The sequence below is a fragment of the Chelonia mydas genome, chromosome 2, assembly GCF_015237465.2.
Source record: "Chelonia mydas isolate rCheMyd1 chromosome 2, rCheMyd1.pri.v2, whole genome shotgun sequence".
Lineage (NCBI taxonomy): Eukaryota > Metazoa > Chordata > Testudines > Cheloniidae > Chelonia > Chelonia mydas.
The window spans coordinates 80946653-80963421 of record NC_057850.1 but is presented as its reverse complement, the minus strand read 5'-3'; the positions used below and the strand labels follow the sequence as shown (position 1 = coordinate 80963421).

Here is a 16769-nt window from a genome sequence, read left to right as displayed (position 1 = left end):
CCAACTAGTAAATAAAAATAGTCTGTTTTAAGGCTTTAGTCAATATGACTATTCACAGGTTCCCAAACGGAGGAAATGCAGATGCGTGAAACCTAGTCAGGCCTATGGGGTGATATGCAGCTGAAATACACACAGTAGTGTACAGGTATCCTAGTCAAATAAGGGGAGAAATTGTGAGATACCAGCCCAAGAAAGGTAAAGAGAGGTGGAGGGCAGGAGAAGGGGAGAAGAGAAAAGAAAAAAATGAAAATAAGTAAACCTAATGGAGGTGCACTCAGAGAGACAAGAAAAAGGAAAGAAGGTACAGCTGGCCTCACATCTGTGACAGTGTCTATATGGTAGAAGAAATATATTATATAAAAGGTCAGAACAATGGATGTTTCTGATACTGTTCAACAGTTTAGAATACCACTAGAAAATCATGTATACACAAAATGCTTTTTTTGTTTTGGTCACAAGAGGAGAAAATGTTATCAACAAAAACTTATTTAAAATTCTGAATAAAACTTTGAGCTATTTTACCTGTCAGTTAAGAAGGCACATATAAGGTTTTTTGCATCTTTAGAGATATCATTATCATCAGGGAAGGTAAGAGAGTTCTTATGGTTCATAATCTTACTATATGTTCCAACCAAGGAATCCGCATAAAAAGGTGTATCACCTGAAGAAACAGCAGTTCAAAAATTAAATATCTTAATATAATGTAAATATCAAAAGTAGTGGAAGTTTTAATTTAGAACATTTTATTTCTTTATCATACACTGTGCCTTTGAAGGTTCTCAGTGCCCATACACAATTAGAAGTGCATACATTCTTCTTTAATAAAAATATCTACTAATAGTCCCCATATTTGAGTTCTATAGCACACCACTTACTTAAAAACTTGATGTTTGACATACAATGTGCAAGTTTCTACTTTTTGTGCACATTCGTTTTAGACCTTAATAGGTATAAAATAAGTATTTCCAGGCTCTATAGTAAAACAAATGCCTAAGGAACCTTAAACATTTGATTATAACATCCTTTTAAAACATCTAAGGTTTTCAGACAATGCCTCAAAAGGAAACACAATGAAGATCCCATTATTACCCGTCTTTCGTGTTACTCAAATTACAAGAAACAAATTTGTCACAAGATGTCTTGATATATGCTGGTATGCAGCTGAACTTCATTGAATGGCTCGATTTTTTAATTTTTCTAATTCAATTTTGACATTCCTGCAGTTATCTGGATTATTGTTGAACACGAGCCAGAGTTCGCCTTGCTTCCATTTTTACAAAATGGAAATCAAGAAAAACATAACATTTTGAATAGCTCTTAGAGAAAATTTTAAAAATACCATTAATGAGAAGCGTATGTAAAAGTGTGGGGAGAGGGACCTAAAAAAGGTAGACAAGTGTGGGGAGTCTTGGCTGGAAAAAAAACAAACAGTTACTAACTTTTTGTAACTGTTGTTCTTTGAGACGCGTTGCTCATGTTCATTCTATGCTAGGTGTTTACATCTCACATGCACAGTTCCCTTACTGGTATCCGTGGGACCAGCCCTAGGGTCTCTGCAATCTCTGCAAACATGCCGGGGCTCTGTAATCTCTCAGTTCCTTCTTGCCAGTAACTCCGATAGAGGAATAGGAGGGCAGGTCATGGAATGGACACGAGAAACACATCTTGAGAACAACAGTTACAAAAGGTTAACAACCATTTTTTCTTCTTTGAGTGCTTGCTCATGTCCATTCCACGCTAGATGACTCACAAGCAATACCCCCGAGCTCAGAGTTCATGGACATGCTGATTGCAACATTGCTCTCCTGAAACTGGCATCGTCACGGGCCTGTTTCATGAAAGCGTAGTGGGATGTGAAGGTATGAACAGACTACCATGTTGCGGCTCTGCAGATGTCCTGGATTGCTATCTGTGTGAGGAACACTGCTGACAAAGCCTGGGCTCTCATGGAATGAGCGATCATGATGGCCAGAGGCGGAACCTTTGCCTGCTCGTAGTAAGCTCAGCTGCAAGCAGTTATCCAGGATTAGAGTCTTTGGGATGACACTGGTAGTCCTTTCATCCTTTTCACTACTGCTACAAAAAGTTGTGTAGACTTGCAAAAGGGCTTAGTCATCTCAATATAGAAGACCAGGGCCAGCCTAACATCTAACGTATGAAGCAGATGTTCCTCATCAGTGCTGTGGGGCTTTGGAAAGAAGACTGGCGGAAAAATGTCCTGGTTGTTATGGACTTGCGACATCACCTTCGGGAGGAAAGCCGGGTGGGACTGCACCTGAACCTTGTCCTTGAAGATCATCATAGAAGGGGATTCTGATGTCAGGGCTTTGCTCTCGGAAACGCTTCTGGCCAAAGTGATCAACATTAGGAAGGCAACCTTCCAAGAGAGGAGCAGTAAGGAACAAGATGCCAACAGTTGGAAGAGGGAGCCCCGTGAGCTTTGATAGGACCAGGTTTAAGTCCCATCGGAAAATCAGGTCATGAACTGTACGCAGCGTCTTCCAAGTCCTTGAGGAACCTGATCATCATCTTGTGCAAGAAGACTGATCTGCCCTGTACTGAAGGTAGGAAGGTGGAGATGGCTGCCAAGTGAACATTAACAGATGATAGAGCCAGACCTCGATGTTTCAGGTAGAGCAGATACTTCAAGATGGACTGCAGGGAAGACCAAGATGGAGAAAGATTCCATGTGGAGGTCCAAAAAGTGAAATGCTTCTACCTAACCATCCACCAAGACTATCTACTTGGCTTTCTCCTACCTAGAAAGACTTGCTGAACCTGATTCGAGCAGTCTTGCTCCTCAGGGTTCAGTGACGCACCAGCCAAGCCATCAGGTATAGGGAGGTAAAGTTTGGGTGAAGCAACCAGCCGTGGTCTTCCAAAATCAAGTCCAGATGGGGTGGGACTGCTAGTGCCACTGAGAGGTCCAGAAGGATGCTGAATCAACGCTGGATATATCATGATATCATGAGATAACAGAGATATCATGATAACCTTTGCCTGTCCCTCTTGATCTTTAGGAGAACCTTGTGAACCCAGGGGATCAGTGGGAAGGCGTACAGCAGGCCATCTGCCCATGAGAGCAGGAAGGCATCGGAAAGGGAGCCCTTACTGAGCCTGTGCACAGAACAGAACCAGTGGCATTTCCTGTTCTGTCTGGTGACTAACAGGTTCACCAGGGGAGTTCCCCACTTCTGGAAGATAACACTGGTGACCTCTGAGTGAAGAGACCACTCATGGCGAGAGGAAAAGGACCTGCTGAGATGATCTGCCAATGCATTCCAGTCTCCCTGGAGGTGCGAGGCCTCAAGATGAATACCGTGCTTCATGCAGAAGTCCCACAATCGGAAGGCCTCTTGACTCAGAGCTGAGGATCAAGATCCCCCTTGCTTGTTGATGTAAAACATCATGGCCATGTTGTCTGTCAAGACCTTCACGACCATGCCTGAGAGCTGGGGGGGAAAAACACCTGGCAGGCCAAGCGTATCGCTCTGACTTCCCCAACGTTTACATGCAGGGAGAGTTCATCCTGGGTCCTAAGACCCTGGGTCCTGAGTCTGCCAATGTCGGTTCCCCACCCCAGGTCTGACACATCTGAAACCAAGGTTACTGTCAGATACAGGGCACCAAGAGGCACCCCTTCATCACAGAACACGGTTCTCTCCACCAAGTCAGAGAAGCGAAGATAGGCATTGGAATTCTGAAAACCAAGTCCAAGCAGTATCTGTCCATTGAGTAGACTGACATGAGCCGCGTCTATAGGGGTCTGAGACATAGCCGCAAATACTGCACCACTTAGGTACACGCTGCCATATGACCTAATAGCTTGAGGCACACCAGGGTGGTTGTAAGTGGGTGAACTGTAACCCAGGCGATTAGATCCGACATAGTTCGGAACTTGGCCTTCAATAGGTAGGCCTTGGCCTAGGTGGAGTTGAGTGCTGCCCCAATACTCTCTATTCTCAACACCAAGACCAATGTTGATTTGTGTGTGTTTATTAACAGACCCAGTGCTCAAACGGTGGCCCGTACTATGCCAATGCTGTGCTGAACCAGAACCCACAAGCGGCCTTTGATCAGCCAATCATCGAGGAACGGGTAGACTTGTACACTTCAACGTCTGAGATAGGCTGCAACCACCGCCATACATTTCGCAAAAACCCGTGAGGCAGCTGACAGACCGAATGGAAGAACATTGAATTGGTAGTGGCATTGGCCCAGCACAAACCTAAAGAATCTTCTGTCCATGGAACATGGAGATGTGGAAATAAGTGTCCTTTAAATTGAGGGTGACGTACCAGTCTCCTGGATTCAAGGAGGGAATGATGGAGGCCAGGGAGACCACGCCAAACCTCAATTTCTTGAGGTATTTGTTGAGACAATACAGGTCCAGGATGGGCAGTAGGCCTCCTTTGGCCTTCGGGATTAGGAAAAATCAGGAGTAAAACCCCTTCCTGCTCAAGCCTCAAGGAACTTCCTCTACAGTCCCTAGACATAAGAGGGCTTGTACCTCCTGGATGAGATACTGCTTGTGAGAAGGGTCCCTGAAGAGGGACAGGACTGGAGGGGTAGGATGGAGGGGTGGATGAAAACTGCAGGATGTAACAAACTGTTGCAGTACTGAGCACCCAACAGTCCAATGTTATGTAGGACCACACAGGGCGAAAGCGCGATAGGCAGTCCAAAAACAAAATGGGGGATGGATCCTGAATCGAGTCTGGTATGTCATCCTCGGGCGTGCCTTCAAAAGGCCTACTTGATCCCACCGGGTACCTACTTGAGCCTGACTGGGAAGCTGAGGCAGAAGGCAGGGACCGACTATGCTTATAACCCTTTCCTTTTCTTTTCTAGGGTTCCCGCCTGTTTGCCCCGAAAACCCGTTGAGGCTGTTGAGGCCTGAAATGCTTCCTGGAGGCCTCAGGAGCAAAGCATGGCCCTTGAGTCTTTGAGGTCATGAAGCTTGGAGTCCATCTGTTCGGAGAACAGAGAGGTACCCTCAAAGAGGGAGGTACCCTAAGCAGACTGCTGCACCTCATGCGAGAGGCCTGATGACTGGAGCCATGAACAGCGCCTCATGGTGATCGCTGATTCCATAGTTCTGGCTGCTGAGTCAGCAGCATCCAGAACTGCCTAGCGGAAGGCCCTAGCCTCCATCTTGTCTTCCTCCAGGATGACCATGAACTCCTGCCTTGACTCCAGCAGCACAGAGTCCCTAAACTTGAGCACTGAGTCCCACAGGTTAAAATCAGACCTCCCCAGCAGCACCTGCTAGTTAGAGATACGAAACTAAAGGTTGCCCACGGAATCACAGACTTTAAGGTCAGAAGGGACCATTATGATCGTCTAGTCTGACCTCCTGCACAACGCAGGCCACGGAATCTCACCCACCAACTCCTGTAAAAAAAACCCTAACTTATGTTTGAGTTATTGAAGTCCTCAAATCATGGTTTAAAGACTTCAAGGTGCAGAGACTCCTCCAGAGAAACCTTTCACCTGAACAGATCCAGCCTCTTAATTCTTTGGGGTGGGGCTCTTTGGGGTCCCACTCATTTGAGACTGACACCACCAGGGGGAGGGAGGAAATGTGAGTACATGTATTCAAACCCACTAGCCAGTACACAGTACTTGGTCTCTGCCCTTTTTGAGGTAGGGGGCTGAGACTAGGGGATCTGCCATAGCGCCCTTATCAGCCCCAACAGCACTTCATTGACTGGCAGGGCCATTCTGGAGGGATCCCCTGCAGCCAGGATATAAATCAGGCTATGCGTGGACTCCTTTAGCTCCTCAGCTTCCAGCCCCAAGTTGTGCCCTAGACAGAGTCACCAGAGCCAACCATGGCTCTGGGGAAGACGTGTGGCCCGGCACGGGTCTCACTGCATCAGCTGCTCCCTGCTTGGCCCTCTTTGGCACCAGAGAGTGCCCTCTCTCAGCGAGCTGTTTCTTATGCTTCTTCCTCAGCATCAGCAATGGAGAATGGTGAAGGGAAGAGCACAGTGCCAGTGGAGCACTTCACCTGGAGGCTGAAGTGCTTGGCCCCGATTTGGAGCGGCACAACTCCGAGGACAGTCTGAGGGCTGCCTCCATGAGCAAAGCCTTCAGACCAAATATCCCTGTCTTTCTGAATGCAGTCTGAAGCCCCTGCAGATCTCCTTAATGTGAGCTTCCCCAAGGCACTTTAGACAGCTCAAATGCAGATCACTCATTGGCATGGGCTTGCTGTAGGATGTACATGACTTGAAGCCTGAGGACCAGGCCATGTCCAGTCCCTGGACCAACGTCGCTTGACAACTGGGACTGCTATTTACACTACATACACTAATATTAACTGATAACTAAAAACACTAACTGCAAAAATTATGTAGAATAGACTACAGAGTCCAAACCACTGGAAAAGCCTTGCAAGAGCAAGAAGGTAATTCCAAGCAACCATCATGGGTGTAATAAGGAACTGAGAGGGTGCAGATCCGGCAGTGCCCCTTATACCAGCACGTGTATGTTGCTACAGGGGGCACTAGGGCTGGTCCTACAGATACCACTAAGGGGAAAAAATTTCCAGCAACTGTGCATGTGGCACGCGCACACCTAGCATGGAACGGACATGAGCAAGTACTCAAAGAAGAATGGGAGCTTTATTTGGGCATCATGCAGCTTCAGCTCCAGGAGGTCTCTTCTCCTCAGCAGCATGGCTCCCAACCACTCCCCAGCAGTGCCTCTGGATACCTGCAGTGCTGAACAAATTGCACAGTAGTTCCCCCTGGTGGGAGGAGGCTCCAATTTGAAGAACCAGGCAATTCACCTTAGTTCTATATAGCCAGGCTTTTATCCACCAGACCCAACCAACCACCCCTGCCTCCCAACTTCCCTGCACAGAGATGAGGGAATTTTCCATCTGCCTCCTGCCTCACAGCCTTGCAAGGGTTAGGCTGCCGGGTCTGAAGGGCAGGGAGTACAGTGGGAGATCCTGCTCTACAGCAAAATTCCTGCATGACAGTCTTTTGGTCTCAGGGCTCCCTGTGGCTGCAGGTTTTGCAGCCACTCTGAACCAGCCATGTATGCAACCATCTTTTTAGATAAGAGGCTCTCTAGTGGACTGATATGAAACTTCACAAGTTTACCTTAGTAGCTTAACCTGCGAGGCCCAATACAAGCAGGAGGTTAGTCTTAACACAAAGCCAGTCAACTATGCACCAGATTAGAGTACGACACCTATCTACATAGCCACAGCGCACAACACACCACTAAATAGAACTACCATGCTTGCATGATGAGTGAATGTTATTCATCTTTATGGCTGAAAGCAGCCAGGAGAGTACAGTTTGCTTCTAGGATGTTTTCTGACACACTGCTGTGCATGTGGCAACTGTGCATTGAAACAAAATTTTGTTGTTGTTCAGGTACCACGGACAACAAGCTCACATACCAGAGTTTAACAACTGCTCTAAAGAATTTTCAAGTATGGTCAATTCTTGCTGTTGGAACCTTGATTATGGAATTCCTTCTTTCTCTCAGTCCACCAGTGACTGTTAGTTGACCCTGCCATGACTTAAAAGTTAATTTATTTGCTCAATTATTTGCTTGATTAAGTAGTAGTTTTGGTGGGTGGCTACTGCTACAATCTATTACAGGCAAAATGACTGATATATAATTATAGGTACATATATATGCTCAGATGTTGAGTTGGGTGCATCATTAACCACAATAATGTAAGTCCTATTAATATAGGCATCCCATTTAGTGAAAAAGACATTTTGTGCCGATTCATTTTATCCAAATCAAAACAGGATTGTTAAGGTGCTTAATGTTCAATAAGACTTCAGGGGAGAAGTCTTAAATGTTTCTAGAGTGTCCACCACTGAAGTGCTGACAATATTTTAACAAGGAGCTCTCAGTTTTTTTCCTTAGCCTGTGATGTATATGCTTGCAAAGAGAAAGAGAAAGTGAATTTATTAATTTGTTTGCCCATTTTAAAAAAATGGTCTCATAACCATAACCAAGAACAGAGTCAGCAACACTGGGCCAACTTCTATTCAGTGCCATATGCTGGAATTTTTATATTCTGTTTCTGAATAATACACCAGTGTATTAATACAGCAAATAATTCAACTTGTTTCATCTGAAATGGGAGGCAAGGTGAATTGAGATCTTATAGGATCATTCGAACTAGGCTTCCTTGCAAAACATCTTTGAAAATACCTGATACTTGATGCATTTTGGTACTTTCCACAAGTGGAAAAAAAAAGAAAGAAAGAAAAAAAAACCCTTTTGATAAATTATATCTGGAAGGGATGGTTTAGCAGTATCTAGTGAGGGAAATAAAACTACATCAGAAGCAAGGAATTCTACCAATAGTTCCTTTAACGTAATAACAAAATTAACACCACTAACCCACAAAAGCCCACTGCTATAATATTGCTGATGCCTCTGTACAACACAAACATATTTTGTAAATACTACAATTACTGGCAACCAGTAAAGCAGGATAATTCTGAATTAAAGTACATGAAAAACATCATAATGTGATTTTAACATAAAGTCAAGAAGCAAGTGCAGTTAATTTTACTCATAAAACTTTGATGACCTTGTTACTCACCAACAAGCATTTCATACAAAAAGACCCCAACTGACCACCAGTCACATTCTCGTCCATAGTAACCATCACCCCCCTGGGATTTTAATACTTCAGGAGAAATATAATCCGGTGTTCCAACAGCTGTATCACATCGTACCATACCTTCCTACAAAGAAAACAGAACAGTAAGGCTCAAATATTTAGAATGGGAATTGCACAACATTTTAAGGGAATATTTATCATCTAGATGAATACTCCTTTCCTAAACAATGGAAATTTCTGAAAATGTTGGTCTGAGGTGGGCATTTTATCATTCTAAAAATATATCTTTTAAATGCAGCACATAACTCCAGATCTGCCGAAGATATATTTTAATGCTATTAAATAACTATTAAACTGCTCTGAAAAAAATCCACAGAACCACAAAAAATTATTAAAACTTGAAATCTTAAGTAGACAAACTGCATAAGGGACAAGGGCCGAAAGGAATGTCCCGTGGCTGCTTGTGCCAATGGAGAAAGAACGGACAAATTAAGGGCAGTCTCTTGGTTGCGATTTAGAATACTGGATTCATGGTCAGCACCCACTTGCTCTTCTCTATTGGTCATACAGTTCTGAAATGATTCTAGGCTCCATAGGACAGGGCACGCTATTCATAGAGAGGGGATTTGCAGATGTAATTACATAATGGAAAACTGTTGCTAACAACTAAATTTTTGCTTAACATATCCAATTTAAAACCAGTATTGTACATGCAATTCTTTTTTTTTTTTAAGTGAAATTAAGTGTATTCCAGACACTGAATTGCCTCTGCAACACCAGTATATGCTAAAGTCTATTTATTGGGGATGGATGTCTTTTTTTCTTTTTGTTTTTTTGGTACTTTGCCGCTCAAAAATAAAAACAAGGATAACATCTTCATCATAATTTTCTTCATCAAAATTCATCATTACCTAACTGTGCCATAATTAAGATACAATTAAGCTTAACATACAGGGCCAAATTCATGCCTAGGATACTCCACTAAAGCCATCTGAGGCAATTATGAGGAACTGCCCGCACATACTGCCCAAGTCTGGCCTTATTTGAAGGAGCTCTTAGTGCCTTTTATTTATTTATTATAAAGCAGCTAGACAAAGTTCTTCATTCAAGTGTTCCTGAAAAGATTTAACAGATGTGCTTATCAGTTACATGTGATCTATCAAGGATCACCCATTTCAAGGTTTTTCCCCTAGTATATGTTGATGTATGCAGTACTGTCTGACAGAAACCAATAACACTGTGTAGAGAACAGCAAAAAAAATTTTATAGTGCTTGCAAACTTGCTTTGGAAATCATTTATTATTTTATGGCCTCATGAGGACATATTCCAATAGAATAATTCTGAGATTTCTTTCACCTGGTTGCTCAACAAACATTTTTGCTGAGTGAAGTTATGGCAAATAAGCACATAAAGGGCACAGTAACTTTGGATACTGATTGTTTCATCACAGACAATTGACACAGAAATTGCTTCAGTTCATTTCTTTTTTTACTTCAGTAACATGATAACCAAAGACATGAAGGAGATAGTCAGTATGCAACCACTGAGACACTGCCATGACCTAAGATTTTTCTAAGGAACAATATGGATTTGATTCTTCAGAGCTTTGAGTAGCACATTAGCAGACATAAATGCTTCCATCAAATTAAAAAGAGCTCCTTTTCATGTTTCTCATTGCACTGGTTTGCTGTCAACAAGTCCTTCAATAACCTGATTCTTTACACTGAAAAGGCTGCAGCAGAATCAACCTTTACTTTTCAATTGTGATGAGGCTGCTAGATGGCAATCATATGTAACTTTTTTAAAATGATCAATAAGAAATCTCTTAAATTCTTGCTTTTAGTTTCCCCCTATTTACCACTGCTAAATAGCTTAAGTCCCCTCAAGCAGATGAAACAAGAAGCTCGCTCTGCAGTCTAGGTCAACGAGAGGAACAGAGGTAGGAGGAAAAAGAAAAAACAAGAAAGTACAACAAAGGAATTTCAGACTCACTCACATTGGAAAAAACAGTCCTCTTTTTCCCAATTCCGGGGGGGGGGGGGGGGGGGGGGGGTGAGTTTATGTACTCTCCCTGTTGATAACAGAGACATGGACTGCAGTCTCAGACTAAGAGGTGTCAGGACTTTTAGCAGTCTCCTTTTAACCAACAGTAAAAATAGAGGATACAAATGTTATTTGCTCTCTTGGTACTGAAACTATCGTGCACAATTCAACAATTAATTTTCCACTGTACACACTGTGGAAACTAATATACACTCGGATACGGAAGGATTTTCCTATGACTAAGGCAAGTACCAGGACACTTAGGCTCTTTTTATGTCTCTGCCACAGAATTCCTATGTGACTGAAAGGCACTTAATCTCTTAATGCTTCAATATCCCATCTGTAAAACTGATAATAATTTCTCCCTAATTCATAGGGATGCTGTGAGGCTAAATTTGTTAACAGATGTGAGGTTCTCAAACACAACAGTGCTAAGCACCAGAGAAAGTCAATCAACCAATGGCAGATGGCATCCCAAAGAACAATATTCACTGGATGCTCTCCTCAAATAGCAGTGCTAGATTCAAGGTTTAAATATACCAACCTTATTCATCTTCATACAAGTACCAAAATCTGCTAGTTTTAAATGACCAGCTTTATCCAGCAGCATATTATCAGGCTTCACATCTCTGAAAAATATTACATTATACTTAATTTGACAAATTAGTTACACTTACCAAAACAAGACAACTATTTTTCTGATGTGACATGACATGACAAGAAGAGACTAAGACTCTTAAGATGGCAAGAAGACACTTCAAAAAAATGCAAGTGTTCCTTTTGCCCCACTCCAATTTTTCAAACTCTCAGTCAAATTACCCCCAAATTTCAAGTATCAGTAAGTATTGTCTTCTCATTAAGGCAGTGAACTGTAACTCTGTAGATGTAGGTTCAATTCAAGAACCTGGGTATTACTCTTCAAACTCAAGTTCCTCATATCCCTTCCTAATGAAAAAGTTCTTCTCCACTGGATAAATCTCAGTACAATTATTTACATAACAAAGAATATGCCATTCTGTGCGTAAAGAAGCTTGGACACAGCACATTCCGACTTGCAGCCACAGGTGGTGAGAAGGAACCAAGGGAGAGCAGGGGATGCCCCAGCCTTTACATCTTCAGTTGGAGGCATGAGACACTCATGCCACAGGTGTGGCCTCCAACAGGCACTGCTGGCCCAAAGATTTTAAACTGAAGTGCAGGGTGAACACGCACACCACTAGCAGAATATACATGGACAAGCATAAGTATTAACCCTAACCTCCTGGCCAAATTGCAATTTGGATATTTACATTACCCCAACCTAAAATTACCCCTATATTTTCAATTGAAGCAATTATTCTTCAGTTCCCAATTAATAAAATAAAAAATCAAAAACTTTACACAAATGCTAACCACGGAATAGCTGTTATAATCTACCCCCAATGTGATTATATTTTAGATGTGGTTAAGTGATTCTTAAATGTATACAGTATACAAAGTATTTTGGGATCCTTCACAATGAAATGCACTATACATATTTAATGCAAAATAATTTGATTAACTTATGCTGTTTTTATTATACAGCAGAAAATTTGTATTTAAGATAGCTTTCTTTTCAACTAAAGCAAATATTCTAATCTTCCTTTGTTTAGTGGTTTTGAGGTTTTATTTCAACTCTATATTTTGATTAATAGTCTAGTAAATTAGAACTATAACATTCTGCTGTTTTGAATCATAACAAAAATGAGAAATATGGATATATATGTAGAGCCCTGAGTGGATACAAAATTTGTATCCACCAGTATAAAACGGATATCTGCAGATTTGCAGGACTTTAGTTATATGTAATTTACTAAGACAAGCCTCTCATTGATTATGTAGCCATTTTTTATTTCTATATCAACCAATGACGATTGAGTTCTCTTCAGGAAAAAAAGAAAAGAAAAGAAAAGCAATTAAAATTGTTGTGTTATATCTAGCCACACTGCTATTCCAAATAAGAAGGGATGGATAAAAATCAGAGAGGGGGACTACGAACGAAAGTATGGTATATGTTAATTTTTTGTTCCCGTGACACAACGAACAAACATAGGCAGAAATACATGTCTAGGGAGTTTAAAAATAATTGCTATAGTTGCAGGTAGTATTCTTCCTTTCCATGACTTGCTCTTTCAATGTTACCTCATTAGTAAGAGCCTGAAAGAGCTACTTTATTTACCAATCTATCTATATTCTCTCTGTATCGCTCTCATATTTGCACCCTCTTCTCACATCTCTCTTTGGAGACAAAACTAAATTAAATCTATTGGAGTGGATCACCCATCAAGTAGAACAAATATGGAAAGATTGCACCCAATCCTGAGATTCATTCAATCCGATCATAACGTGAGGATTGATTAGAAAACAAGACTGATTAGATGTCATTAGAGGTATATTCTAATGCAAATATTGCAGCGTGGTCCAGTGGATTAGGGCATTGAGTCTCCTGAGTCCCAGTCCAAGTTCTATTCCTGTCAGAGACCTGCTGTGCAACCTGTAGTAAATCACTCTACCTGTCTGTACTGTTTCCTCTCTTACCCTTTGTCTTCTTGTTCCTTTAAACTGTAAAAAAATTGTCGCAGGGACTATCTCTTACTAGGTGTTTGTACCGTGCTTAGCTCCATGGGGCTCTGATCTCTAGGCACTACAACAACACATCTAATAAATAACAGTACCTAGTAGTGGACACTACCAAATACTATTATTATCCAGTTATTAAACCATGTGCTTTCTCTACTCAGGAAAGAAACCAAACTAAATGCTCGGGATAGTTTATTAGATCCATCTTGGTTTTGTTTTTATCACCTGTAAAGTGGGCAAATCCTAGAAATCCAAACTCGGGCAGAGAACAGAATACTCAAGTACTGTCAATTTGCTGAAAATATCTTATCTTGAAGATTATCACCTCAGATTCGCATTTTCTCACACTAAGAAATGTTTAAGGTATCTAGTGGAATAACCATGAAGTAATAATACCAGCAACAATTTAAAAACAGATTAAGTAATTCTTATAAAGACATTCTGACAAAGTAAAGATTAATATAGATCTAGTTTAACTATAGTAATTATATATGCACCTGTGAATAAAGCCCATTGAGTGAATTGCATCCAACGCAAGAACAACTTCTGCAGTATAAAATCTTGCCCATTTCTCAGGAACATCATAGTTGCTCATTAAATTCACAAGGTCCCCACCAGGCATATATTCCATCACCATGTAAAGGTAACGGTCATCTTGGAATGCATAAAATAACTATAAAAACAAACAAAAGTAAGTAACTGAATATTCAGTACATCTTAATATAAAAGCTTGAAAATTTTGCATATTGCATTGATCAAATGAATTTCACTGCAAATGTTTTAACACTTAAAGATTAGTAGAATTACTAGAGCCATTCCAACAGCTTTTGTCAACCAGAATTCCCCTTATGAAGAGGGGGCACTATTACTGCTGTCTTCTGCCTCTTTACACTGCCAAAGCGTAGTTTAAAGGAGACTGATTGTGATAGAGTCTATGTGATAGGCTCAATGAACACTGAGATCACCGTCAGACTATATACACCTATATAACTGAGCAACAAGCTTCCATCAATTAAATGAGACAGTTGATTACTTTACAAATACATTAAAAAGGAAATATTTTATCAAAGATATCTGCCTGCATTTTTTCTGAAGTGCCTGCATATTTTCTTTAGATAGCTGTTTTATTTAGGATCTTACGAAAATAAAGTATTGTACAGAACTACAAACTGGTCATCTTCTAACAAATGCATCAAGCAATCCAGGAGAGTGGATCTGCTTACCAAAAATGCACAAGCTATGAATGAAAACTATTAAAATTTTTCTGAATTTTTTGCAGCGTTCTTATAGCCCTAGTTACTATATTTGATTTACTATTGCAAATTTATCATTCTTCTATCAAATCATACAGTTTGAAAAGTGAGTTCCAATTTTTTTTTTAAAAAAGTACAAATCCATGTTTATCGGTTGGCATAGGCCTGCTCAAAATAAACAATACCAGTAAATTAATGGCTCTTGAATTTACACACTGTTTGCAAACAATGCAAACATCTTTCCAGATAATCATTCTCTAGAAAAATACTAACACGATTTTTTCCCAAATCAGTGTAAATAAGGCTTCCATGAGCTTGAAAGTTAGGTCATTTAAACCATCAACCAACAAAGATGAAGGCACCATTCTTAAAATTAAGAGTAGTACCACTGAGCAAGTTAGCATATGTGCAAGTCTTTGCAAGACCCAGTCCTTATATTTCAAAGAAGAAACTGAGGCTTGGAAAAAAAAAGTTCACACTGTAAATTATACAGGCTAAACTGCATTTATCATCACAAATCTACAATACCACATTGCTCAATTATGGCTTCTCTTATCTCATTTCAAATTTTGCATTTAACCTCATTTACCAAAGACACAAGAAAACAGATATATTTTTGTGCAACTACTTGTTTTTTAAAAGACAAAGAATTCTTGTCAAGCAGGCACAACAATTTTAACAATTTTATTTTACCATATATTAATTCAGAACATAACTACTTAATATAATTTTAAAAAGAATTACAGCAACTACAATTGCTTTTTGCAGCTTTTAAATTTTCAATGGCTTTTCCTAACAAAACATTTCAACTTAGCTGAAAAAGGAAGTTTTGTAAGTTGCTTAGGAAACAAAGCTACAAATGAACATTTATATAATTCTTCAGTTACAATGTGATTCATCCAGTGATAGAACAAAATCACGCTGCCATAATCAAAAATATTAACAGTGGTATCACTATACCTGAACAACCCAGGGGCTATTAGCAAAAGCCATAATGTCCCTTTCTTCCCAAAAGAATGCAGAATCTGATCTTTTTATCATCTCAAACTTGCTCAGCAGTTTCATAGCGTACACCTTCCTTGAAGATTTATGCCTTACCTTTGAAGATAAAATTAAGATACAGAAAAATAGATTAACTTTTCATATTGATGATCTATTAAGATATTTAATTCAATATTTTTTCTGCTTTGAGCATTTTACCATAGTTCACCAATTTTATCCAATTCTTCACGGTTCTTTTGTAAAAATAATTATTCTATTGATCTACATGGTATAAAATTGCATTTTTTAACTACAATACAACTACCAGAATAGAACACTTGCTAAGAATATTAAAAATAAAAGTCACAATAATTGCTCTGTAATTTACATTTATTTGTTTTTAATAAAAGTGTAAATATTTTTGCTAAATAATGTAAAAAGAACAAATATTTTGAAGAGCACATTTGCCTTATTTTACATCTCTTCCATCAGCTACCCAACTCAGTGATTCAATATGAGCAGGCCTGGTTGTTAACTCACCACACACAAAAAATGCTATATGTGTAAAATCTGTGTTCAGGTTTTGGAGGCAGCTCCTTGGGTGATGTAAATTGTCAGAGCCAGCTGAAGAGCTGCCTCACAAATTCCTAGAGTTGCAGTGGCCAGGATGAGTATAGTGAAAATGCACATTCAACTCAGATGTCTGTGCATGTGAGTATTAAAAGTTAAGATCCTAGAAAACTTCCTTTCCAAGAATAAAATTCTCACTAGGTTTACGGTCCCAATATTACAAGATTAGCTTAATTTTTAAAAAATCTTATTAAAAATAAAAAGGTAAGTAGCGCTGAGTAGCATAAAACAAAATCCAACTCTATTTACACACTGAAATAACCTACCAGCTGAACTTCCCCAAATGCACCTCTGCCAATCACCTTCACTACTTCATAATCTTCAGCCTTCATGCGCAAATCTCTGATTTTATTAGTTGTGTCTTTATCTGTATAAAGAGAAAAATATAAATCATTAAAACAGTACAGTAATTCATTAATAAAGCCTTCACTGTCTTTCTATACTGGTTATTACAGAGCTACACATTACACACCTTGGGGAATACTACAAGCACAGAATTAATGTCCCCTGCAGATTATTTCCTTCCCCACCCCTGCAGAATAACTTATTCTGATGGGGAGGCGAAGGGAAGCCGAAAGAAAGGTCATGCTACAATTACACCATTTCTGTATTGTAGTTCAAATGAATTATTACACAAAGTTCTACATTAATA

At 40.1% G+C, this 16769-nt stretch overlaps 1 protein-coding gene across 5 annotated transcripts in view; it reads right to left on the bottom strand.

Annotated features, from left to right (window-relative positions):
* The window catches only part of ROCK1 (Rho associated coiled-coil containing protein kinase 1), a 185185-nt gene that overhangs the window by 88115 nt on the left and 80301 nt on the right, over positions 1 to 16769 (bottom strand). For all 5 annotated transcript variants that reach the window (XM_037892768.2, XM_037892769.2, XM_037892770.2 and 2 more), the window contains 6 exons: positions 16384 to 16484; positions 15467 to 15604; positions 13751 to 13926; positions 11200 to 11284; positions 8591 to 8735; positions 523 to 661 (listed from right to left, as the gene is read on the bottom strand). In XM_037892768.2, the coding sequence (XP_037748696.1) occupies positions 523 to 661; positions 8591 to 8735; positions 11200 to 11284; positions 13751 to 13926; positions 15467 to 15604; positions 16384 to 16484 (784 nt within the window). The remainder of the gene's footprint in view (positions 1 to 522; positions 662 to 8590; positions 8736 to 11199; positions 11285 to 13750; positions 13927 to 15466; positions 15605 to 16383; positions 16485 to 16769) is intronic.